General features: G+C 44.8%; 2 protein-coding genes across 2 annotated transcripts; one reads left to right on the forward strand and one right to left on the reverse strand.

The window, feature by feature from the left end:
* Positions 1-1676: 1676 nt before the first annotated feature.
* Positions 1677-3335, reverse strand: LOC117866436 (flavonoid O-methyltransferase-like protein Os11g0303600). The gene is made up of 2 exons (XM_034750643.2): positions 2486-3335; positions 1677-2239 (listed from the first exon to the last, which is right to left on the reverse strand). The coding sequence occupies exons 1-2, from the start codon at positions 3275-3277 to the stop codon at positions 1943-1945; spliced, it is 1089 nt and encodes a 362-aa protein (XP_034606534.1). The 5' UTR covers positions 3278-3335; the 3' UTR covers positions 1677-1942.
* A 3297-nt stretch (positions 3336-6632) lies between these two features.
* LOC117866437 (uncharacterized) lies at positions 6633-8160 on the forward strand. The gene is made up of 2 exons (XM_034750644.2): positions 6633-6968; positions 7711-8160. The coding sequence occupies exons 1-2, from the start codon at positions 6633-6635 to the stop codon at positions 8158-8160; spliced, it is 786 nt and encodes a 261-aa protein (XP_034606535.1).
* Positions 8161-24539: the final 16379 nt, after the last annotated feature.

A 24539-nucleotide genomic window follows, 5' to 3' on the forward strand; every position in this document is an offset into this window, starting at 1 on the left:
TAGTAATGGAGCCGTTTTCGTATATGCATTGTATTTTGGAGGACGTTCTGTTTTCGCATGAAATTGGCCTATAATGCAAGATAATTGGACAAAGCCCTGAACAAGGGACAACTCAAAGAAAGAAGAAGGCCAACATGCCCGGAAAGAGCCTAGGATGGAGCCCAGGCCTATCGGCCTAGGGTCCTCAGGGCCCATTCGTGTTCATTCTTGGCGACCAATCATCCAGGATGACTTAAGGGCTAAGTCTCTGAAGATATGGCAAGTTGATTTTAGGATCAAAGTGAATCGAGCGGAGATTTGGAAGGTTATCAAAAACCATTCTTATCCCAAGGTTATCATCGTGCCAGGCCCACATGCAAGTGAGAAGAAGACTCCGGTACACCAGAGATGTCTTGGGAGCGAAGGGAGGCGCGAGAGGCCAAAAGGAAGATCCAGGCCAATCGGCCTGGACCCACCTAGGCCGATCGACTTGGGCCATTCCCTTACCCCTCGACTTCCCATTTAGGCCATGTGTCCTCTAGACTATAAATACCACGATTCTACATCAACCATGGAGATTAATTCGACGTATTCGACGGTAAGTAGCAAAGAAGCAGAAGGAGCTTGAGGGATAGCACTTCGGTGAGCCCAGTGCCATGCAGTTGTCTAGTGTTTAACGTAACTAAGCTTTAGCCGATGTGGGAACCTTGCGAGGAAGATCCATGTCGGAGTTCTGGAGCTAGGATCAACTGATCAAGGTAGGATCCCGGTTGAGATCTGGTGATGTACAATCATTCATGGTGAAGTAATGGATATGTTCCAGTTCTTAGCAATATAAGTGCCTCCCTCTATGGTTTAATGCTTTATCAGGTTTGCTTGTTTTTGTTCTATGATCGATGATAGATTGCATAGGATATTTATGTGGTCGTGGTGATTAGATTTGGGTTATGACACTAATGTTCTTATGTTCGTTCTCTTAAACTTGCTACACTAATGGGGGGATCGTGACAGGACCTACAGGTGGGGTTTTCGGGAGCCAGACCGGAGGTGTAGATTTAAAGAGGCTTTTGATTGAGAATTGCATCTGTTTTGCTTTGCTATCTTGCTCAAAATTACAACTTATGCATTATCTAGGTTGCTCTAGATTGGTTACCTCTTGCTTATATCTGTTATCTATCTATATATGTTGATTACATCTAATCTACTCATAAACAAAGATTCATACTGACAATGCTAATTGAACTAGTTCTTGCATTATAAGTATCATAGATTTATCGATAAATCTTGAGGAAATACTACGAGGAATAGCTGCATAGTGTATATCATGTTGGCTATCTACATGTGTGTGGATCGCCCTCATAGGTACCGATGCGCTTTGGACTGACACGGATAAGGTCTTTCGCAGTAATGTTTACTCTTTAGAGAGAGATATATATAGCTCGATGGTTCAATGACGAGACAACATCTTCCCCATGCTTTGGTCACCCTTCACCCAATTCGATTTAGTATTAACTTTTGATGTGTCGTTACAAACATAAAGGATATCTAATCATCAATTCTTTGCTGGTACAAGTATTTCGACTACGCTAGTAACAACTGAAGGCTTATATTTGTCTAACTAAGATAGCAGCATGTTTGACAGAGAGGCTAAAACATGAGATGGAAGAGAACAGTAGCATTTCCATCATGGCCCAGAATTAGTTATAAAAAATATATATTGCATGCGACATATATAAATACACCATATATTATGATAATTAACATTAAAATAAAATATCAATGTACGTACATATATACTATCCAACGCCATCTGGTTGGAGGATGTTTATTTGCCATTTTCATCACATGCACCGGTACTTATTCAAATGAAAGTTATAAGGATAAGCATGCATGAGTACACATCTAAGGCATGACATTTATTTAGCTAGTACACATCATCATGCCATGTTCCGGTGCAATCCTGCTATGGATAGACCTCAAAGACACCACGAGCTCCAAATTTCTTTAGAAGCTTATAGTCACTGAACCCTGCTTTCATGAAAATCTCACGCCATTCTTTTTCGTCCCGTTGACGTCCTTTAGTCATTGTCATCATGGCAACGTCCATTAAGAGCTGGGCCTCCAACAATGGCCCCGCAGAGTAGTCAATCACAATATCGCCAATAATAACTTTTCCACCATCCTTTCGTGAAGGAATCGCCTTACGGCATTGAGCGAGGATCTTCACGCAATCCTCGTCAGTCCAGTGGTGCAGCATAAGCTATCATGCACACATTGTAACATAGTTATATGCAACGATCTGTTACTGAGTGAGTGAACGTTCTATATTTTTAAGCGAGATTGCAAGTCATAGATATCAAGATGAGAAAATATCAGGGTTGTCATTTAGATGTGAAATTAAAATGGCAGTGATTCGCATTTTAATTTTCTATATTACATGGTTTAATTTTGGTTCATGAAATTTTTATTAGCAACAGTATAAATAACGCAATCTAAAAATTGTTACCTTTAGCACCACAGTTTGAGCAGGTGGGATGAAATTGAACATGTCATCTTGAACATAGTTTATCGCACCATCACCCGGTTTGGAGCTAATCGTCTTGGGATTGGCCAGCACCGTGCACTTAATATGTGGGAAAGCCTTGACAAGGGCCCTGGCAAATGTGTCATCACCAGAGGCACCCCAGCAGCAAGTCGTTGACTGAATCCCCTTAAATATGTCACGGAACTCCCGCATTGCAATTGGAACCCCAAAGTTGTCGTGGGCTTCCAAAGCTTCATTTGCCATCTTGTGGTAATCTGCGTCAAGACTCTCCATACTCTCATGGAACAAAGTTGCCCCATGCAGCTCCTCGAATGGTGGTGTCACTACGTCCTTCTTGAACCAGTCAGCCAGCCCCATTGCCGCATCGATGTAACGTGTTGAGGTGGTCGTGAGCACGAAAGACGTATGGTTGATGTGTACCTCGTCAGGGATGCCATCCACCAAGAGGTAGGACACGGGGTTGATGCAGTATACCCCCTCCTCCGTGCTCTTGTCCACAGTGAATGCGCCCGACGCAGCCAAGAGCCGCATCAAGCGGCGAAGGAACGGTAGCTTAGCAGAGGGGAGAGACAGTGCAGTGATAAGGCCAGTGGGTGAGGCAGCCCCACCAAGGCGGTGGATTGCCGTGGGGATGCCAAGCTCGACTGCACACCTCAGTGCCATTGGTGTCAGGTAGTAGAGGCTGTGGCGCCACAAGTCGGCCTGCGCCTGCAACAGCTCCGCGTCAGTGGGGACTACAGTTTGAGCCGTCATTGCTCTCTGCGCAACAATCTTCGAAGTTACTTTTTGTGTGGTTTTCTTAGATAGGTCGAGCACCAATCCTTGCAGGGATTTATATAGTGTGCGCGGATTAGCTACTATTTGACTGGTTACGACTGACCTATCTTGTCATCTCGTGGAACACGATGTGGGACATGGTGTGATTGTGACTGAAGGCTTACGACTGAGCAAGGGAAAATGACTGTGCTACATTATATTTTGTCGCGCTCGTATTTGGCATGGAAAGTAATAAAGGGCAAAGTTAGTTGCAACCAACGCAGACGTACGAGTAATGAAGGGCTGCTGTGAACCTGAATCAACTTCCCAAAGGTGATAAGTCGACGTCTTCATGTGACAACAATCACTGTGAAGAAAATAAAGTCAGGGCCTGTTTGTTTCGTTGTAAACTGCTGGAATTGGAATTAGTTTTCAAGATCACCATGTTTGGCTCCCCCCAGAATTGGAAACAATGATTTCTGGTGATTCCACCTTTCCTTCCCTACATTCGGAGCAAAATATCAGGAAAACGATTCCCCCCGACTCCTCCTGACTCCTCGCCCCAACTCGCCTCCCCCCGACGCTTCCCGACTCCTCACCCCCGTGCTGCCGCCCCCGACTCCGCGCTGCCACCTCCCGCACCGCCTCCTCCTCCTCTTCCGGCACCCCCTCCGCCAGCCCCTCCTCCGCCACCCCCGAATCCGCGCCGCCGCCTCCCGCGCTGCCGCCTCCTCCTCCGGCACCCTCTCCGCTAGCCTCTCCTCCGCCGCCCCATCCGCCGCGAAGACTCGTCCTCCTCCTCCGCCGCCTCCTCCACGAAGAAGGTGACGTCTACCTCCTCCACCGCCCCTCCTCAGGCGCCCCCATCTACCTCAGGCACCCACTAGGGTTCGTGCAACGTCTCTTCTCCTCCCTGATTGCACTTTGTTCTTACTATTTGTGTCTTGATCTGGTTGTTGCACTTCGTTCTTAGGGTCTTGATCTGGTAATTATGTACAATATGTAGCTCTTAGTCTTCTGGAAGCCTAATTTGTAGCATATCTCAGCTATTTTGTAGCATTTCACCTGAAATGTTGGGATAATCATGGATTTGCTATTTTTGAAGAAATCATCTTGATTGATCAGCCTATTGTGACCACAATATAATGTTTTGCTTATTTAAGAGTATACTGACACACATTAGACAGTAGACGAACCAGAAATATCTTGCTTATATAAGAGTATTGTGTGTAATCATCGCTCATCATTCAAGCTAGCAAACTGAAAACAGCCGGAAATGCTCAGAGCTAGTCGGCTCCTTCACTTTTAGCAAACTGATTGTTCACTTATGTTGTCCAAGGACAGCTAGCTCCAAGATGGTTAATCTGTCGATATGGTGCCAAATGTTGTAGATGCAAAATTCTGAAGGTTGTGTGATATGCTTTGTAATCAGGCAGTGACAAGCTGATGACATTGAATAAAAACTATTTTGTATACCTGGTGCCTATCCCCAATGTTTTGTAGGAATATATGACACCTTCCATCATGGATGCTTAGTTTCATAGTGGCTGCAGGATTATTATGTAAGCTACTAGAAAGTTAGCCATTTTAGTGCAAACCTGGAGCATCTCCTAGAGTGAAATTAGGTTAGGCATTGGGGTACTCCAGAGTTCAGACTATTTGCCTGTATTATTTTTGTTAACTGATTAAACTGTAACACATGAAGTTACTGATTATCCAAAATGTTAACTGATTATTTGCCTGTATCATTTTTACTGACTATTTGCCTGTATCATTTTTGTTAACTGATTATCCAAAATGTTCTGTAGCTGTACACTCGTTCTGTAGCATTTTGCAAGCTATCTATGTTTCTGCTTAGTTTCGTGAAATAGTGTAGCATTTTGATGATAAATTAAAACATTCCTTTTTGCATATGTGCTTTAGATGCCTGACAAAAATATAGACTTGGTTAATACAAGCATGGAGCAAATGAGAGAGATGCGTAGGAAGAAGAGAAAAAGAGTGGTTGCTTTATTTGTTTCTACTGTCATGAGCATGATTCTGCACTGGTATCAATGTAAGAGACCTAGACATATCGTTGATCCGGATGAAGTGGCTGAGAGAGATATAGCTACACGCAAACAAATGCTAAGAAATCTGTACCAAGGATCAAATGTCTATTGCTATGATAGTTTGCGCCTAACTAAGAGATCATTTTATGACCTATGTGCCATCTTACGTGAGAGATGTGGTATGTGTGATCACAAGAATGTGTCGGTAGAAGAAAAGGTAGCAGTCTTTTTGCTTGTAGTGGGTCATGGCACTAAGATGAGGATGATTCGTAGCTCATATGGATGGTCACTTGAGCCAATCTACCGTCACTTCAATGAGGTGCTGAGAGGTATTCTATCATTATGCCATGAATTTATCAAGCTTCCTGATCCATCAGCTGTACAACCTGAGGATTCCAAATGGAAGTGATTTGAAGATTGCCTTGGAGCATTAGATGGTACACACATTGATGTTTTTGTGCCTTTGGCTGACCAAGGGAGGTATAGGAATAGGAAGCAACATATTACCACCAATGTTTTGAGGGTTTGTGATCGTCACATGAAATTTGTTTATGTCTTAGCGGGATGGGAAGGATCAGCTTCAGATTCACGTGTGCTACGTGATGCAATGTCTCGGGACGATGCATTTGTTTTTCTAAGTGGGAAATACTATCTAGTAGATGCCGGATACACCAATGGACCGGGCTTTCTTGCTCCATATCGATCCACTCGCTACCACTTGAATGGGTGGGCTGCTCAAGGGCATAACCCATCCGCTGCCAAAGAACTATTCAATTTGCGCCATTCAACTGCTAGAAATGTGATAGAGAGAACATTTGGGCTATTGAAGATGAGGTGGGCTATACTAAGAAGTAACTCATATTTTGACTTACAAAATCAGGTATTCTGTAGTTAGTAACCTAGCTTGAAATTCACCTCTGAATGACCTTAGCTAGCATGTAACTCATTTCTACTAAATTCTTGCAGATTAGGATCATTAATGCTTGCTGCATATTGCACAACTTTGTAATTGATAGACAGAGAGATATGGATGATTTACTTATACACCAAGTTGATCAAGTAATATCTTTTGAACTTCATGAAGTTCAAAGTGAAGTGGGTATGATTACCAATGTTCAATAATTAAATGAATGGAGCAATTTTAGGGATACCAAAGTTAACCAAATGTTTGCTGATTACCAAGCAAGACGTGGTCAATGTATGATAAATTCTATCATCAATGCATGCTCAAACTTATGATATTTGGTTTTTCTCCTTAATATTTTACTAATAACCTTTTGTGAACTTTTTTCTTGTAGGATATGGAGAAGGGCAAGAAGTCAAGCTCGGGCAGGGGTTACATTTCTTGGAATGATGACATGGACAAGGCTCTTCTTGACACATTTATGGAGTACTATAACAAGGGTGATAGATGCCAGAATGGGTGGAAGTCTCATGTCTATATAGCTGCTATCAAGAATGTCCGAGAAATGTGTAATGTGGATATCTCAAAAGACAACATCATGGTGAGGAACAAGAGCTTTGACAAACACTACACTATCATCAATGGTATGCTGGAATCAAGTGGATTTGGTTGGGATTGGAACAAAAATAAAATATCTGATGATAGTGATTCTGTATGGGAAGAATGTGTGGCAGTAAGTTTCAAAAACCACTGATTTACTTAAATTTGTGTTAAGTTCAGAACAGGGTAGACTTTTTAAGGTGCCTGTCACATGTTATTTGAATATCAATATGTTGAAGTATTACTGAGAAGTTGCTCCAGTCAGATAAGATGCGTAGTCACATCCAGTACCTATTGACAAAAGCTCTTTGCTCTCCTAAGTGAGGTCAGGGAGCAATTTCCTGAACTTGGAGGCATTAGCTTGATTAGATGATCTAGGTAGGATGCTTGTTTCCATGATTCCACTATAACATGAACTTACAATATATACATCACAGAAAGGGTTGCATATCAAAATTGTCCCACTGGTAACAAACATTTCTCTGTAATAAATGTGTCTTGCCAGAAAAGATAGTTTGGTCCAGAACTTGCATTCAGTATAAGCTCTTCTGTAATTTGCTTCGCTTGTTGTTTTGATTTTAGTTTATGATGTCTGTTCTTGCTAGCTGCTGCTGACTAGCTCCTTCTTTCCAATCAGATGCGCAGTCACTTTTTAATATTGAGTAGCTTCTTGAAAACTTGGACACTATCCATCTGCTTGTAGTAAATTTGGAGTGATGAATTTCATTTGATTTCTGATTTCTGTACATGCATGCACTTTTGTTACCTTCCTGGTGCCTGGATAACTAGCTGGCTATGTCGACTAAAAGTAGCTTATTGATACTAATAGCACATCTGCAGGATGTATATACATGTGTTAACCATTTTTTTTTTAGAAAAACAAAGAAGTTTCTGGGTATAGGCACAAGACTGTCTTGTACTGGGACTCAATTAGCTTGGTGTTTGGCAAAGACCATGCTACCGGTGAAGCGGCAAGGACTACAGCTGAGAGCTTACAAAACATGAGTAAGGAAGATCTTAGTAACAAAGAGCCCACATCATCGGCAACTTCAGGAAGTTTAAAGAGGCAACGGTCAGGTGAGTCTTTTACCTCTATGATGGCTGAAAAAATGGACAAGTTCGCTGAAGCACTCAAGGAGGAAGCCCCTAAAGGCCCAACATCAAAAGAAATTCTAAACACACTGAATGAGGTACAAGGATTGGATGAAGACACTTTGTTGGACCTATCTGATATCCTGACCGGTGATGCACGCAAGTATGAGTCTTTGTTGGCGCTTTCGGAGAAGATGAGGAAGAGGTGGCTACTGAAACAACTCAAGAAGTGAAGAAACTAGTTCATCTATATCAAGTGATGGATAATATCTATTGAACTTGCATTGCCTTGTAATAATATGTGGCTTTAACTTGTCATAATTATAATCTCCTCTGACATGCGCAGCTTCGTTCATGGTGTGTAACTGGGTGCTGGACCAGTGGTAAGTTTGAAAAAGAGAGGAGAGTTTGGTTTGCGTCAGATATGTTTGATTGCGCGATAAATCTTGAGCGATTCGCCAGATATGTTTGATTACTTGTGATGTTTGATTGCAAGTAATCAGAGGTGATGTTTCAAGTAATCGATCAGAAGTATATCCTTTCACATGTTGCAAGTAATCAGAGGTGATGTTTGAATTGTATGCTGGTAGCATGTTGTTCCGTTTGAATTTATAATCAACCAAACAATATTTGGAATCTAATTCTAGGAATTAATTTCTTTGTACATCCAAACAAGAAAATTGAAATGAATCTGATTTTATGTAATTTAATTCCTATTGAATCTAATTGCTAGAATGAGATTCAATTCCGACGAAACAAATGCGCCCTCAATGAAATTAACCCTCTGTCCCTGTTAAAGTGAGTACTTGACTACTAGATACCTGCGAATATATGTCAGAAAATTGTGACAATTTCATCATTACATCAGTTGGTTCTACAACAATATTTTCAAAAAAGAATTTTGTCTCTAGAAATAATTGAGCCCAAGACATAATAAACTGCCTCCGAATGAATAACCATGAATGTAGGACAGTATTTGTTTTAACCCTCTTTTAGTATTCTTTAAATATATCAAACAATCGTAAATTTTTATAGACTTATTTTCTTGTAATGGTAGTTTGTTAAGAAATTCAGGTTTGATGAGTGCCACCATATATGTGTAGAGAGGATGTTTGGTTGCTTGCCACGTTTCGCCGCACTAAAAGTTGCCTTGCCATAAAAGCAGGGCAGGAGTTTGGTTTGTACAAAAGCTGCTGCTACCATAGGTCATTGCAGTGCAAATTTTCGCCACAAGTGTGGCGCCATTTTTTGACGCTGCAGGTGCCTCAGCTGGCATGGCTATAGAAGGCTGGCAACGAAGCAGCCTCAGAATCTTTTTATGATTCCTTGACATATAGAATTGTTTTTTATTAAATTTCTTGCTACTTATTAGAACATCCATAATTGAATTTAGTTAATATAACATAGAAATCTTATCATAGGTTGTTAAAGATGGATCAAAGAGCATGGATGTATGGCATACAGAGACATTCGCCTACTTTCATATCAGAGGTAGCGAAGTTTGTGGTGGCTACGAAGAAGCACGCTAGCATTTGCAAGATAAAGCAAATACATTGTCCATGTTTTGACTGTAGCAACAAAATTGTATGGGAGGATACTAATGTTATCAAGAGGCATTTGATAAAGTGAGGTTTTGTGGATGGGTACACAATTTGGTCCCACCATGGAGAGGCAGGAGATACTTTCAACAACACATACATCAATACTGGCTGTGATGAAGTGTGTGGTGATGATGCAAACAATAATGACCGCTTACGACCATGGAGATCAAAATGGTGATCAAACAGATGATTACGACCGTGAAGATCAAAAAAATTCAAAATTATTTAAATACTTGACAAATAATTTTGAAATTGTTTCAAACTTTTACACATGAACATAAAGATTATTTAGTGAATTTCAAAAATATTTTTTTATACATAACATAAATTATAATGACTAGTTAGTTCACTTGTCACGATGGGTTGAAACAACCTATAACTCATGAGGTGTTTCAACCTATAATGACAAGTGAACTAACTACTCATTCTCATTTGTGTTATCTATGAAATAATATTTTTTAAATTGACTAAATAATATTTATGTCCATGTGTAAAATTTTGAAATAATTTTGAAATCATTTGGCAAGTATTTAAATCCTTTTGAACTTTTTTGAAAGCATTGCACTGGCGGGCACTAAGGCGACCTGCCAACGCTGAGGCTCTATGCTGGCGAGCCGCATTAGCGCCTGCCAGCGCTATGCCCATCCATATAACTCTGCGCGGGACTCGAAATCTTCTAAGTCCTGGCGTGAAATCCAAACGATGCCGTCAGGCTGCCAAATTTTCCCGCGGAACCGCCTCCGCCGATCACCGGAGCGCCGCCGCCCGCAGCGCCCCCCGCTCAAGCACTGCCACTTCGCCTACCGAGCGTCGCTGCCTCGCCTCTTCCGGCGCCTCCGCCTCGATGCCGATGCCTCCCCGACGCCTCCCCGACACCCACCGGACCACCCATGGCCGCTGCTCCTCCCCGACGCTGCTGCCCTCCCGGAATGCCGCCAACGCTCACACCCACCTCTCCTCCCCCGGCCACCGCTCCTCCGCCGTGCATCCCTCCTCCCCGTGCGCGACGTCATGCCGTGCCGCTGCTCCTCCTCGAGCCACGCCTCCTCCTCGACCGCTGGCGTGCCAAACGTCCCTGAGGCCTCCGCACCGTTGCCAGCCCTCCCCGAGGCCTCCGCGTCGCCGCTGCCGCTAGCTCTCCTCGAGCCCGCACCATCGCCGGCAGACACTAAGCCTCGATGAGTTTAAAATTTGAAATGATTTAAACTTAAAGATAAAAATTTGAACTTTATCCTCGAAGATATTTTGCGTTAGCTCGAAACGAGCTGGAAAAGTTGGGGTTGCATCAGTGTGGATCAACCAATGCTGCATATATATACTATGCCATGTGTGTGGATCCTTGCTTATGATGTTAATTGAAGGTTTGATGGCTGATGAGGAGTATGATCAGTAGGACTAGGACCACAAGAAACACAGGAGAAAATGGAATTCCATTTGAAAGTTTTAATATGCCATCATTCTAGAATAATTAATGGAAATGTTAAAGGGAATCACGGCTTTTGGATGAGGGGACTCTTGACAAGAGTTGTAGAGATCACATATTATGATATGTATGCCATTATTTTACTTGTGTAAATAAATTGTACCATTTCCTAAAATTTTTATTGGAGTTTGGCAGTTATTCCCTACTGGCGCTTGCCGGCCTACATACAAAAGTATGTACATTATTCTTTGGTAATTTGAAGATATAAGTTTGAATTGTCCCAATAAGACAATTGAATTTTTCATCTCTAGTAAATGAGCTAGAATGGAACATAAGAGCCTAAATATAATTTTCGTGCAATTTTTAATTCATGACTGTATAAATTCATGAATAATTTTTAATTGCAAGTATACAATTTTGCATATTAAGAGCGAATGAATCCGCCGAGGAGGATTCTGATTCCGATGGCTCATTTGGATCGTATTCTACTCTACCTGAGTAAGAACCAAGCCCACCTAAGACTCGTAGGCATCTAGATGAAGATGACCCTGAATACGATCCAACCGTGGATCATCAGGTACCTGCATGCACAATCATATACTTGCTAGTGATGTGTTTGTTGTTCACAGGAAGATGATAAACTCCAACCATTGTTTTCTCTATAGAATGATGAGCAATCCCCGGTTCATTTGCCATCGCGACGTCGTAGAACATCAACTCTGCAGGAAGGTGAGGTAGCTGCCTCTGCACCACAACCTTCGGCTACAACTCCTTCCAATAGTGCTCCGAAAAAGCAATGTGGGAAAAGAAGCCGAAACCAGATCCCTGAGAAAGATACTCTCGTCATAGAAATGCTTGGCTCCAACGGTGAGCCCATATTACTTGAGGGGATGGCTGCTAGGTTTCGAAACATATGTGGAGCTATTGTGAGGGACAAATTGCAGACCTGGATCATGACTAGTAACTGGAAGAACGTGTCTACCACTACGAAGGATGTTTTGTGGGCCACATTGAAAGAAAAGTTCACTTTTCCTGAAGGTCAAGAGGATTCCTCAAGAAAATTTGCTGAGGGCCTTCTTGGGAGATGTTTCAGGAATTGGAGGTATATTCTTAATACAGAATATGTAAAGAAAGGCAAGAATGCCAAGGACGACTTTGGTAGGATTCCTCCAAATATGTGGGAAGAGTTCGTACAACAGAAGAACACGCCGGAAGCAAAAGCCCTGAGCGAAGAAAATACCAGGAAGGCTATGAAAGCCGCCGAGAACCCCCATCACTTGGGTGTGGGAGGGTACGTGGCCAGGATCATTAAATGGAGGAGAGAGGAAGAAGAATGGAGGATAGCTGGTTTACCAGATTTGTATGAAGGCTTGGATGAGCGCAGCAGGAATTGGGTGCTAGCTCAAATTCCGGTATTCACACCCGAGGGCAAGGTTACATTCAAACATCAAACAACAATGGAAATTTATGAAAGGTTGGAACAGCACGTCGAGTTGCAAAAGAAGGGTCTTTTCAAACCAGATAGGAAGAGAGATCAGCTAACCGCCGCAATCGGAACCGTGGAGCACTCTGGACATGTTCAAGGGATGTCATCAACATTGCCCTGGGGTGATGTATTCCAGAATGACCAAGCAAGCTACAGGAAGCGGGACCGTTATAAGAAAGACCTTGAGAAGAAGCGGAGAGCAATCACCAAGCAGGTGCTGATTGAGTTCTTCGCCACCCAGCAAGCACAAGCTATGACCAACCCGACAGCATCCGATGCTCAACGACATGCCGACCCTCCCCTACAGCTAGCCAACACACGATATTGAAAGGATCTTGTGATTCCTAGAGGGGGGGTGAATAGCCTCACTTCAAATTTTTCCTAAAAAAACTTCGCAGTAGTATTAGATATGTCAGAACTTCCAACGCTATGTCGGAACTTTCGATGGATCGGAACTTCCGGTATAGGATCAGAACTTCCGACAAAATAGAGTGAGCTGAACGAAATTCAAAATGCAACCTGAATCTGCCAATTCTATTTGAAACAAAAGATTGTAAATGAAGTGTAGGGACTACTGCAAGTGATAGATAAGCAAGGAACTACACAAATTTATAGATCAGCCCAAAACAAGCTTCTAAGTCAAAAAGAAATCAAAGAACACAACAAGCACAAGAGACAAGGATTTGTTTACCGAAGTTCACTTCCACAAAGGGAGCTACATCTCCGTTGAGGAGCTCACAAAGAGCCGGGTCCTCACTAACCCTTTATCTCCCTCAATCAACAACAAAGGAGGATTGAGTCACTTACTATAAATCCATGAAGGATGGGTAATACAAACGTTCCCGGCCGCACCACACAAAGAGGGCGCTCAAACGGGTGAGCCTATCTATCTAGAAGAAAGCTTCAAGAGTAACAAACATGAATCGAAGTCGAGGATGCTTGGAGTGCTCTTGAGATGAACAAGTGGAACCTCACACTCAAAACCTCAAGTCTCACACTCTCAATCTTGCTCTCACCCAAACCCTAGCTCAAAGTCTCAAAGATTTAGCTCAAAGGGGAAAGGGGAGGGAGTATTTAGTGCTCAAAGAGGTTTTCTTGCTCGGGTAGGTCAGCAGCAATGAATGGGGGGGCTGAGGGGATATTTATACCCGAGCCTCCAAAACTAGCCGTTACAGTACATTTATGTACCTATCGGAACTTCCGACACAGGGTTGGAACTTCCGATGGAATTAAGTTAAATGGCAGAGGACCACTATTAGGAGTTTCAACAAACATCTGATGGTTAATTATCGGAACTTCCGATGGAGTGTTGGAACTTCCGATACTTTCAAAATAAATTGACAGAGGACCCTAGTCGGGAATTTTTGAATACTTCAGACTGGTGTCGGAACTTCCAACACCCCATCAGAACTTCCGACACTCACAGAAAAACCGTGGTAAAGGATGTGCAAGTGAGTGAATTGTGTCTCTCAATGGGTGTTAGCATCTTCAATTGAGCAATTTAGAATCTTCGAGCTATCCATCCGTGTCCCCCTTAATAGTACGACGTTCCAATACTCAAATTCAAAATTAGAAATTACAAACGAGTCTTCTTTTGAGCTCAACATCGTTCTTTCTTTGAAGTCGGGGGTTTCCTGAGATTCCTTTCATACACCTTTGCACTTCTTTAGAAGTAAAACCTGTTAATCACTTGATAAAATTATTAGTCCCCTAACCATGCATGTCATCAACACCAAAACCCACTTAGGGGGCCAAATGCACTTTCAATCTCCCCCCGTTTTGGTGATTGATGACAACACAATTAGGGCTCACATGAGATAGATAAACATTTTGAATGCAACTATATAGGTGAGCTCCCCCTTAATATGTGCATGAAAAGATAGATGGCCTCAAATGCCACTTGCACAAATTAAGTGAGCTCCCCCTATATCCTTGCATTCGTGGGGTGCAAAGGTGTGATATAAATATCAACGTGATGCATATGACAATATATAACACTTCATCAAAGTGGAAATAACAATACACCAAGCATATGACAAGATACATCACAAATGATTTAGAGATATGAACCACACTAGCAAGTCACAAATAAGTCTTACAAATTTAAAAAGGTTCACTTGGCACACCATGCATCACACCACACATAGTTCTCCTATGTCCACAAGCCAAAACTAGAAAAACTCAAAAGATAAAGATAATTCCATCCATCAATGGTGAGCTCACTCCCCCTTTGGCATCAAGCTCCAAAAAGGGGAGGCCCTTCCATGGGCCATCACTCGTCGTCCTCATCGTTATCCTCATCACCATCATCTTCTTCTTCTTCATCGTCGGGAGTGTGAGCCTCGGGAATATCTTCATCTTACTCCTCAGAGTCCTCTCACCCACCAAAGTCCTCCTCCTCATCACCACCTTGGGTAGCCCCAAAGAACATAGAGGGCTTCCCTATCTCCTCCCCAGGATTGCAGAAAACCGGTGGAGGAGGGAAATCCATAGGAGCACTAAGAGGTGAGTGGGGAATATCATTCTTGGCCATGAGTTCCTTTTGCCTTTTCTCAATCTTGAGAAGCTCCTCATCCATTTGCTTCTTGTGGGCATATATCTCATCCGCATTGTGTCACGGCACATTGAAGCAAGCAAAAAGGCCTTGGGAGATGAAGCTCAGAATCCCCTTCTTCTTAGGAGCACGAGTGGGGCCTCTAGAAGTAGAGGGCCAACGTGAGGAAGATGGCTCCATAGATGGTCCATGAGAGGAAGAAGGTCCAAGTGAAGGTCCTTGTGAAGCTAAAGGTCCTTGAGAAACACTTGGAGGTGGAAGAAAAATTGCATGAGACCCTATCTTCAAAAGCCTCTCAATTTGGCCCTTCTTGGGCTTGTAGATGGGATGACCTTTATCCGTTAAGATGTCCAAGTTCGTCACTTCTGTAATCATAGCAAAGATGAATGGTGCATAGTGACAACTCTTATTGGAAGAATATGAGCAAATAATAATCTCTTCCCATATGAAGTCAAAGACACTGAAGTTCCCTTATCCGGATGCATCCATACTAACAAATTCTTGGACATATTGGAGATGTTGTCCGAATCACCACCTTTAGGGCAAAGACTATAACGAAACAACTGATTCAACAATCTATAATACGGAATCATGCCCTTAGTGGTGCCATGCTCAATTGTCCCATAAGCAAGATCATACATGAAAGCCATTTTGCCATCCTCAATGACATTCTCATCATGTATCTTGTACCTAGTAAGGTCAGCTCCCGCATAACAAAGAATACCTACAAAGTCTGCATAGGTGATTGAAAGTGGCTTCCCTTGGACGTCTAATGCATGACCTTGGTGGCCCTATCAATGTAGAGAGTGGCATAGAATTGGGCCACCACCTCCTCATTCCAATTGTGGTTGAATTACATGATAGATAGAAGGTGTTTGTTGTTGCAGGCTTCATACACTTGCTCAATAACCAACAAATCAACTTCATTAAAGTAGGGCCAGTCAATAGACTTCATTTCTGTGGTAGGATGAGATTTGCAGAGAATGACAGACTCATACCAATCCGCATGGAAGCGCAACCAAAAACAAACATCTCCACAGAACTCCTTCTTATATTGGGATGGATCATCATACCTTAGAGCACGAACATCATGTCTTCCCTTCTGATAGTCCACAGGGTGCACTAGATTATAACCAGGTCTCTCTTGATGAATGGACTTCTTCATCCTGAGAATGACAATCTTAAGGGCATCCAAGTTGATTGACTAGTTTTCATCCAAGTGAGATCCTGGGGCGGATGCTTGCTTTATGCGTGGACGATGACCTTGGCTAGAACCTCCAACTGCACTAGGCTTTCCCCTTCCTTTAGCACGGGTAGGCACTTTGGGAGTCGCCTTTCCTTTTCCCTCTCCTCTGAGAAATAGGAGTCACATCTGACTCAGTAGAGGAATCGAACTGAATCTCTGGGGTATCCTCACGCCTTTTGCTTCTCTTCTCACAACCCATCGACAGGATATGCAAAGGAAATGAACGATGGATCAGAGATGATACACAAGGATTTAGAAACAGGAACTGCAAGAGCTTATCGGAACTTCCAACCATGCGTTAGAACTTTCAATCGTCGGAAGTTCCGACAGAGCCCGAGTTTGTCCAAAATCCATGGAACTTGAGATTTTGCCATCCAATCCAAAAGATATCACAGGCATGAGTTCTATGATGAACCTAGAGACTATCCCCAACAGGAAATCCACTAACTCCTAGGGCATTGAGAGGTTTGGCGATGGGATTTTTGAATGAAATACCTTGATGATTTCCCACATGGATTGGATGATTCCAAGGGTGGATCAAAGGTTCCGAGGTGTGGAGAATCCAAATATAGCAATCCCTTCAACTTTCCATGGTCAAAACTCAAAATCTCCATGAGTGATGGAGAGAAGGGAGAGGAGGGCGCTAGTTTGAAGAAAATGGGAGTTAGGGTTTGAGGGCTAGCGGTTCAGGGGTATTTAAACCCCTGGAAGACCGTCGGAAGTTCTGACGGGAGATGAGATTCTCTAGAGCACCCCTGTCGGGACTTCTCGGAAACTTCTGGTACCCACCGGAAGTTCCAGATGAGTGTCGGAAGTTCCAACAAGTTCAAAAGAGCTCCAAAAAGATAGATTTCAAGAAGGATATTGATTGAAATTTCAAGATGAAAGGCTTATGGACATATAAGACATCTTGACCCTAAAGTGATCAGCCAACAAGCAACATTATATAACAATGATCACTTGAGTCAAGATTTGATCCAAGGATCAAAATCCAAGTTTTGAAAGAAACTCGATGATGAGGACATCAACACCAATGATACATCCATGCCGATACGAGTACCAGATTCTATGCCGACACAAGTACTAGTTTTTGGTCCTATTACTCGCGCCCGTGCTCATCAACTTAATCATCAAGTAAGTTCACCCTTGAGTTTCTATCCATCATATTTGGACCATGAAGATGCGTGCACTCTTGTTTTGGTTAGGAACCAGGGAGAAGACCGAAAGGGAAAAGGACTCATGCAGGCTGGATTCGGACTCTAGGACAGCACCAAATTGTGATGGTCACCATGGTCGCATACGGACTCGGATTGGGGTGTTCAAGTACTTCACGGATTTGTTATGAAGTCTATTTCCATATGGATCTAGACTCAAGTCCATATCTAGTCTGAGACGGCCGCAATGACCGAATTACTACCAAGAGGTTTTCTGGTGCTACGTCACTTTAATTTGGCCCAATGGGCCGTGTATCAAGTCAGGTCCATTAGGGACACATCCTAGGGTTGGAGGAAAACCCCAAAATCCTGGTGGTCATCCTCCCACATTCATATACCCCTTAGCCGCCATGAAGAACAGTTGAGTTTTGTTTAGATCAAGTTTAGCTCTCGCTACTTGCTTGTAAGCGTGCGTGCTGGATCAGCCGCCCGTCTTCTTATCTTCGGAACCCCACCTTATTGAGATTGAGATTGAAACCTTCATCTTCATATAGTACATTCAATACTTTTTATACTTGTTCTTGCTAGTTCTTCGTTTGCTTGCAGGACTAGTGCCTTAGTTGCCGGGTGACGCGCTCCACAAGATCGCGGCATCCATTGGAGGTGGTGTATCAGTTGCTAAGGTGCAGCTTGGAAGGCTGTAGTCAGGCCGTGAACGTCGTCTCCATCCACCAATCAAGTTACCCCATGCCCTCTCATTGAAAGATCGGGAACCAACCCTAGCGAGTTCCTATCACTAAACACAAGTAAATCCATTTTCCCTATCTAGGCAACATAAAAATATGTGCAATAAGTCAAGCCAAGTTATGAGAATCCAAGATGTTTAGCTCATTCCTCAAAGCACAAGATCTTTGCTCATCGAGAGGCTTAGTAAAGATATCGGCAAGTTGCCTCTCGGTGCTTACATGACGTAAAGCAATATCTCCCTTAGCCTCATGATCCCTCAAGAAGTAATGTCTAATATCTATGTGCTTTGTTCGTGAGTGTTGCACCGGATTGTTAGCTAGCTTGATGGCACTTTCGTTGTCACACAAGAATGGAATCTTGCTAAAGTCACAACCGAAGTCACTCAACATTTGCTTCATCCACAAAAGTTGTGCACAACATGCATCGGCTGCCACATATTCAACTTCAGTGGTCACTACAAGGTTTTGCCCCTGATGCAACGGCCTAAAGTGTTGCAATATACCAAAATGGTTGCAATAGACAAAATTGCAACACAAAAATTTTGTTGGCAGGTGTTGACACAGTAACCATGGTCTAAAGTTTGCACCACGACTCATTTTGGTGTAGCATAACATATTTAGAGGTAACCTAGAAAACATCACTGAGGCCACACAGTAACAGGTACTGGTTTTTGCCTTGCACAGATGATGAGAAACTAGCATTTGATATGTTAAAATGTGTCTACGCATAAATCTATATGGATTATGGAGCACTACCATAGTTGTGTGCATAAATAACTAGCTTTGTTGCTCGTATGATTAACTGAAAGTTCTAAACAACATATAAGTGGCTGTCCTGAAGTACTTGTAGAAGATTTTCCTCAGGAGCTGTTGGGGACCGCCCCACAACGCACCCTGAACGAGGTTGGCGAAAACCTTTTCTCTGGACCGGCTCTAACCTCGTCACTTTCCCCTTTTACGAAGCTAACAATTAACCAAAGTTAACTAGTGCGAAGATGCCCATTCTGTGATTTTGTAGGCGAAGATTCCCGAAGTTGAAGCCCCCATGGAACTCCCGGCAATTTGACTTTGGGAAGGTTCTGTGACCAAAACCCGAGGTTAGCTGACTTCGACCGAAGAAGGCAAAAAGCATACGGAAGCTTGCTCAGCCCCGATGAAGCTTACGAATGGGGAAGGAAGTAATCAAGACAGCCCTGGGACCACATTACTGTGGGACAATTTTGTAATAAGAATCTTGGAGAGGGTTAGAAATGTAATCCCACTGTAAAAGTGACATTTTTAGTAGGGGTCAAGTTACTGTCTAGTACGGAATATACTTAGGATGTAGTTGTTGAGTGTGGGTATAATGGGAATGCGGAAATGTAACTTTATGGCCCTATAAAGGGAGGTGAACCGTCCCCCCGAAACGGTCATTATTTATTGATAGGATAGCTACTGGAGCACTTGCTTGAGCAGTAATTGCCTTCGTGTTTTGTAACACCCCAACTGTTGTTTGATCGTGTCCCTACATTTGGCGCCCACCGTGGTCTAACTCGTCAAACAGCCCACGATGCCACCACAATGGAAAAAGAGACCCACAGCTCAGAGAGAAGACAACACGGTAGAGGCCGGTCAGCCTACAGCCCCCGAAGCCACAGATCAGGTCCTTTCGGACAAGGAGGAACGTCTTGCAAGAGTCGAGCAAACCTTAAGGGCAAAAGCAATGAGCAAGAGACCTGCAGCCGAAGTCAACCACCAAAGCCAACAACCCACAACAAACGAAGCTGCCAACCGCACTGACGCCCACCAGCCTGCAACGCCCGAAGCTACTGGCCCCTCTAGCTTGGACAATGAGCTAGACTCAGTTCTCTGAGAGATAGAAGAAGTCAAAAGAAAAAAGGAGCAGTTAGCACAACAAGTGCAACAACAGAGGGAGGCCGTGTCTAGTCAAAATTGAAAGAAGCTAGGAGGCAGCTGGAAGCACTGCAGAAAGAAGTCACGGAGCTTGAAAGCCCACTCGAGAATGCAAACCAGGCCCTAGCTTATTTTTATCAAAGTCCCACTGTTGATCAGGCATAGCTCCAACCCAGCCTCAACTTCTGCCAAGGCACCCAACACCACTCGCCCGGGGTGTCCCTTATGGTCGACGCCACATCGCCGCTCTCAATAGGGCTCCAAACCGCACCGTGGCCAACAACTTACAAGCCAACCACCCTGCCCAAATTCAACGGATGGACAGACCCACGGCAATTCCTAATGAGTTACGAAGCCGCTGTAGCTTCGGCTGGGGAAGATGATGTCGTCCTCGCCAAATCTTTCATAATTGCTTGCGAAGGCACGGCACTGAATTGGTATTCATTGCTCCCTCCACACACAGTGATCAGCTGGCATGACCTCAAGATGAAGGTCACACAAAATTTTCAGGGTTTCCATTACCCCTAAACGGCCCAGGCAGATCTCTTCCAATGCAAACAAAAAAACAAGGAGCCACTCGCAGAATACGTAAGAAGATATGTCCAGCTTCGTTCTCAAGCGCCGCACATTGAGGAATTTGTAGCAATATCCGCGTGCATTGCGGGCCTTACCCCCGGCCCAACAGCATCAAAGCTATCAAGGAAATAGCCTAAAACAATGAGTGCCCTCTTCAGCAAACTCGATGAATACATCAGGTCCGATGAGGACCACCGCAGAAGAGTGGCGGAACGTAACAAGGAGAGACAAACAAACCAGAGCTGAAGCTGGCAACCTTTGTCCTACAACAAGCCTCAAAACCCAAACCAAAACAAAAACCAAAACCTTATCATGAACATTGAGGGAAACCAAAACCAAAGCCAGAGCCAAAACCAAAATAACAATACCCAAAGAGGGGGCCACTCTGGCAGAGGACGAGGTCGAGGAAGACAACAAAAATCATTCTACTATGTCAACCACGGCCATCAGAATGATCACAATACAGAGTGGTGCCCCAAAAAGAAAGAGGAAGAGAGAAAAGCTGCGGAAGAAGCCGCGAAGGCAGCCGCACAAGCACCCAAAACAATTCACCACACGGCCTTTTACCCACACCCAAGCTTTTATCACAACCAACCCAGCTTCGCCAACTTCCAGCAACCAATGACTTAGCCTCTTCCACCACACATACAACCGTACCACCAAACAATCCCACAGCACACCAATTCAAACCCACCTCAGAAACCTCAAGAAACACTACCTCCTCCCCCAAGCATGCCAGCCATAATGCCCAAGCCGGAGCCCAGCACACAAAACAACAACCAAAACTCCTTGCCTACCTTCGGAATGATAATGCCAATCACCGGAGGCTCCTCGCTAAAGTTCGAAAACAAGAGGCAGAGGCAGAACTACTTCAGAGAGGTCAACGTGATCATTCCCGACGGACCCCCAACAAAGCCAGAATGGGCACACATGCCCATAACCTTTACCAGGGAAGACTTCAAGCTCAAGACAACCTCACACAATGATGCGATGGTTATCAAAGCACTGATAGCAGGCTAGATAGTAGGGAAAGTCCTGGTAGACACGGGCAGCTCCGCAGACATCCTCTTCGCAAACGCATTCAGAGAAATGAATATTGACATGAACATGCTCGACCCAGCCGACATCCCGCTCCTCGGTTTCGGTGGAAAGCCAGTGAAGGCCTTGGGAAAAATTGCTCTCCCAGTTTCGTTTGGGGATCATGATAATGCGAGGACACAACACATCACCTTCGACGTGGTGGAGATGCACTACCCCTACAACGCAATACTCGGCCGTGGCTTCATCACCAAAATGGATGCAACAATTAGACAGCTGTACCTATGCATGAAAATACCCGCCCTCAAGGGGGTCATAACAGTGTACGGTGATTAGCAAATGGCAAGGAATATAGAAAAAGGGGTAGCTCCGGGCCAAAAGAATGTCCACCATCTAGCCTTGTCAAATGAAGCCGAAAGCTCAGCAAAGCAAAAGGCCCACGACGAGCCCAAGAGAGATAAAGAGAAAATAAAAATCAGTGCCGACGGCGAAACAAAGCGGGTACTCCTAGACGGGTACATCGCACATAGATTCGTAACAATTGGGGCGAACCTCAACCCAAAAGAAGAGCATGACCTTGTCGAGTGCCTCAACAAGAACAAAGACATCTTCACTTGGTCTGCAGGTGATCTCAAGGGGGTGGACAGGGAAATCATTGAGCACAGCCTCGACATCAGGCAAGGAGCTCGGCCAAAGAAACAAAAGCTAAGAAAAATGTCCGACAAAAAGGTCCAAGCCGTAAAGGCCGAAGTCGACAGGCTCCTCGAAGCCAACGTAATCAGGCCAATCCAATACCCCGACTGGCTAGCCAACACAGTACCAGTAAAAAAGAAAAATGGCAAATGGAGAATGTGGATAGACTTCACAAACCTCAACAAGGCCTGCCCAAAAGACGACTACCCTCTTGAAAGGATTGACAAGGTAGTGGATGACACTGCAAACAGTGAAATGCTCTCGCTACTTGACCTCTTCTCGGGGTACCACCAGATCAGAATCAAAAAGGAGGATGAAGGCAAAACAAGCTTCGTGACACCCTTTGGAACATTCTGTTTCGTGCGAATGCCAAAGAGGGGCTAAAAAATGCAGGCCAAACATTCTCAAGAATGACGGCAACAGTCCTGGACAACCAGCTTCGGCGCAATATACTGGCCTACGTGGACGATATCATCGTCAAAAGCGTCAAACGAAGTGACCACATCATGGACCTCACAGAAACATTCGCTAACCTAAGGTCAGCCAACCTAAAGCTAAACCCAGAGAAGTGTGTATTCGGAGTCCAAAGGGGAAAGATCCTAGGCTACTTAGTAACGACAAAGGGCATTGAGGCCAACCCAGACAAAATCAAGGCGTTAGCCAACATGTTAGAGCCAACCTCGCTCAGTGCTTCTTGTGGACAACAAGCAAACTCGAGCACAGCGCGAAGGAAGGCGGAACGGCTGGCGGGGTTGGCAAGGTACGGCGTTGGGCGGAAGGGGAGCTCCACAGAGAGCTCAGACGGCGGTACTTGCGCGTGAAGCAGAGGAGTGTGCGGCAACGAGGGCAAAGGAGATGAAACTACGCAATCAGTGCGGCAAGGGCAAAGATGGCGAAGGGAACTCCGGTAAGAGGCTCTGGTATCCCTTTTGTAGCTGCACGGAAGTGAACGAGCTTGAGCGGCATGAGGATAAGATCGAGGGAGAAGGAGTGCTCTGCCACGGTGGCGATTGGTCGGCAAAGCGGAGCTCCGGGGATAGCATCTTACGGCATTGGGCAAGGAAGACAGCGCTAGGCAAGCGCGGTTTTGCCGGGCGGAAGGATTGCCGAGGTCGAGCGCGTGCCTGGTCGCGTCAAGCACCGAATTTGTTGTGGCGACTCGGTATCGGCGGACAGGAGGGAGAGAGGTGCATTGCAGGTGAGGGCGCTGCAGGCGAGGTGACAGGGCGAGTGATGCGACGCGAGCATGCGTGGACTAGCGGCTCTGCCGTGGCTCCCCTAGTTCGTCGTGAGGTACTCATGGCCTACGCCCCCCGACACAGGGGTAGCTCCGCCCATTCGCGCGCCCTGCGTATCTGGTGACAGGGACGCGACGTCCGTGTCCTGCTGGCCGTAAGCAGGACAGACAGGGGTCAGCCATCTCCCCCAACGTGCATAGTTGCCACGACCGAACACCATCATCATGCTTAGCGGCGGCAGTCGCCAGGAAGATCATCGATAGGATCCGGAGACAGCCGCCCTCCTCCGGTGCACGCACTGACAGGAGCCGAAGGCCGGAGCAGGAGGCGGTGACCCGGGGACTTGTTCCTTCTCCTTGTATTTTACTTTATTGAGCTTATCTCTTTTACCTCTCCTAAGACCTAGCTCATCTGTAACCCTGAGCTCTCCTTGCGCTATAAAACGAGAACTGGGGACCCTGAGACAGGAGGACTCTCAAGCCAACAGAACACACGCACACTCTCCTCCAGAGCATCAGTGCACACCCAACAGACTCGGGACCGGCTCCCTCTCTCGCTCGCTTGTAACCCCTACTACAGACCCTGCGTGGACAACACGAGCAGCTCCTCATACTGGACGTAGGGCTTTCCTCCCACGCCACCATCTGAAGCCTTACGCGCATAAAAGAAATTCACTAGCCGGAGTCTTGATCCACAAATCTTGACAACGACAGTTGGCGCGCCAGGCCGTTTCGTGAATTAGGTGGAGCCCATTTGGCCACCAAGCTGGCCTGTGGCGTGGATATGGATGGATCCCGTGTTGGGAGACGGCATCATCGAATAGTAAACTAAACCCTAAACCTCTTTCCCGTGCTTCTCCCTCCTCAAGCCGCCGCCGCCGGCGACGCATCTCCGCCCAAAGCTGCGCCTGCAGCAGCTCGGCGTCAGTGGGTACTACTGTGGACGGAGCCTGAGTCGCCATTGC

The sequence above is a fragment of the Setaria viridis genome, chromosome 8, assembly GCF_005286985.2.
Source record: "Setaria viridis chromosome 8, Setaria_viridis_v4.0, whole genome shotgun sequence".
Lineage (NCBI taxonomy): Eukaryota > Viridiplantae > Streptophyta > Magnoliopsida > Poales > Poaceae > Setaria > Setaria viridis.

Excerpts from the sequence above, each read along its gene's own strand:
- LOC117866437 (XM_034750644.2), top strand. The coding sequence starts at position 6,633 with ATGGAGAAGGGCAAGAAGTCAAGCTCGGGCAGGGGTTACATTTCTTGG. Across the intron at positions 6,969-7,710 it reads TATGGGAAGAATGTGTGGCA|AAAAACAAAGAAGTTTCTGG; the intron begins GTAAGTTTCAAA and ends TTTTTTTTTTAG.
- LOC117866436 (XM_034750643.2), bottom strand. The coding sequence starts at position 3,277 with ATGACGGCTCAAACTGTAGTCCCCACTGACGCGGAGCTGTTGCAGGCG. Across the intron at positions 2,240-2,485 it reads CTCAAACTGTGGTGCTAAAG|CTTATGCTGCACCACTGGAC; the intron begins GTAACAATTTTT and ends TGTGCATGATAG.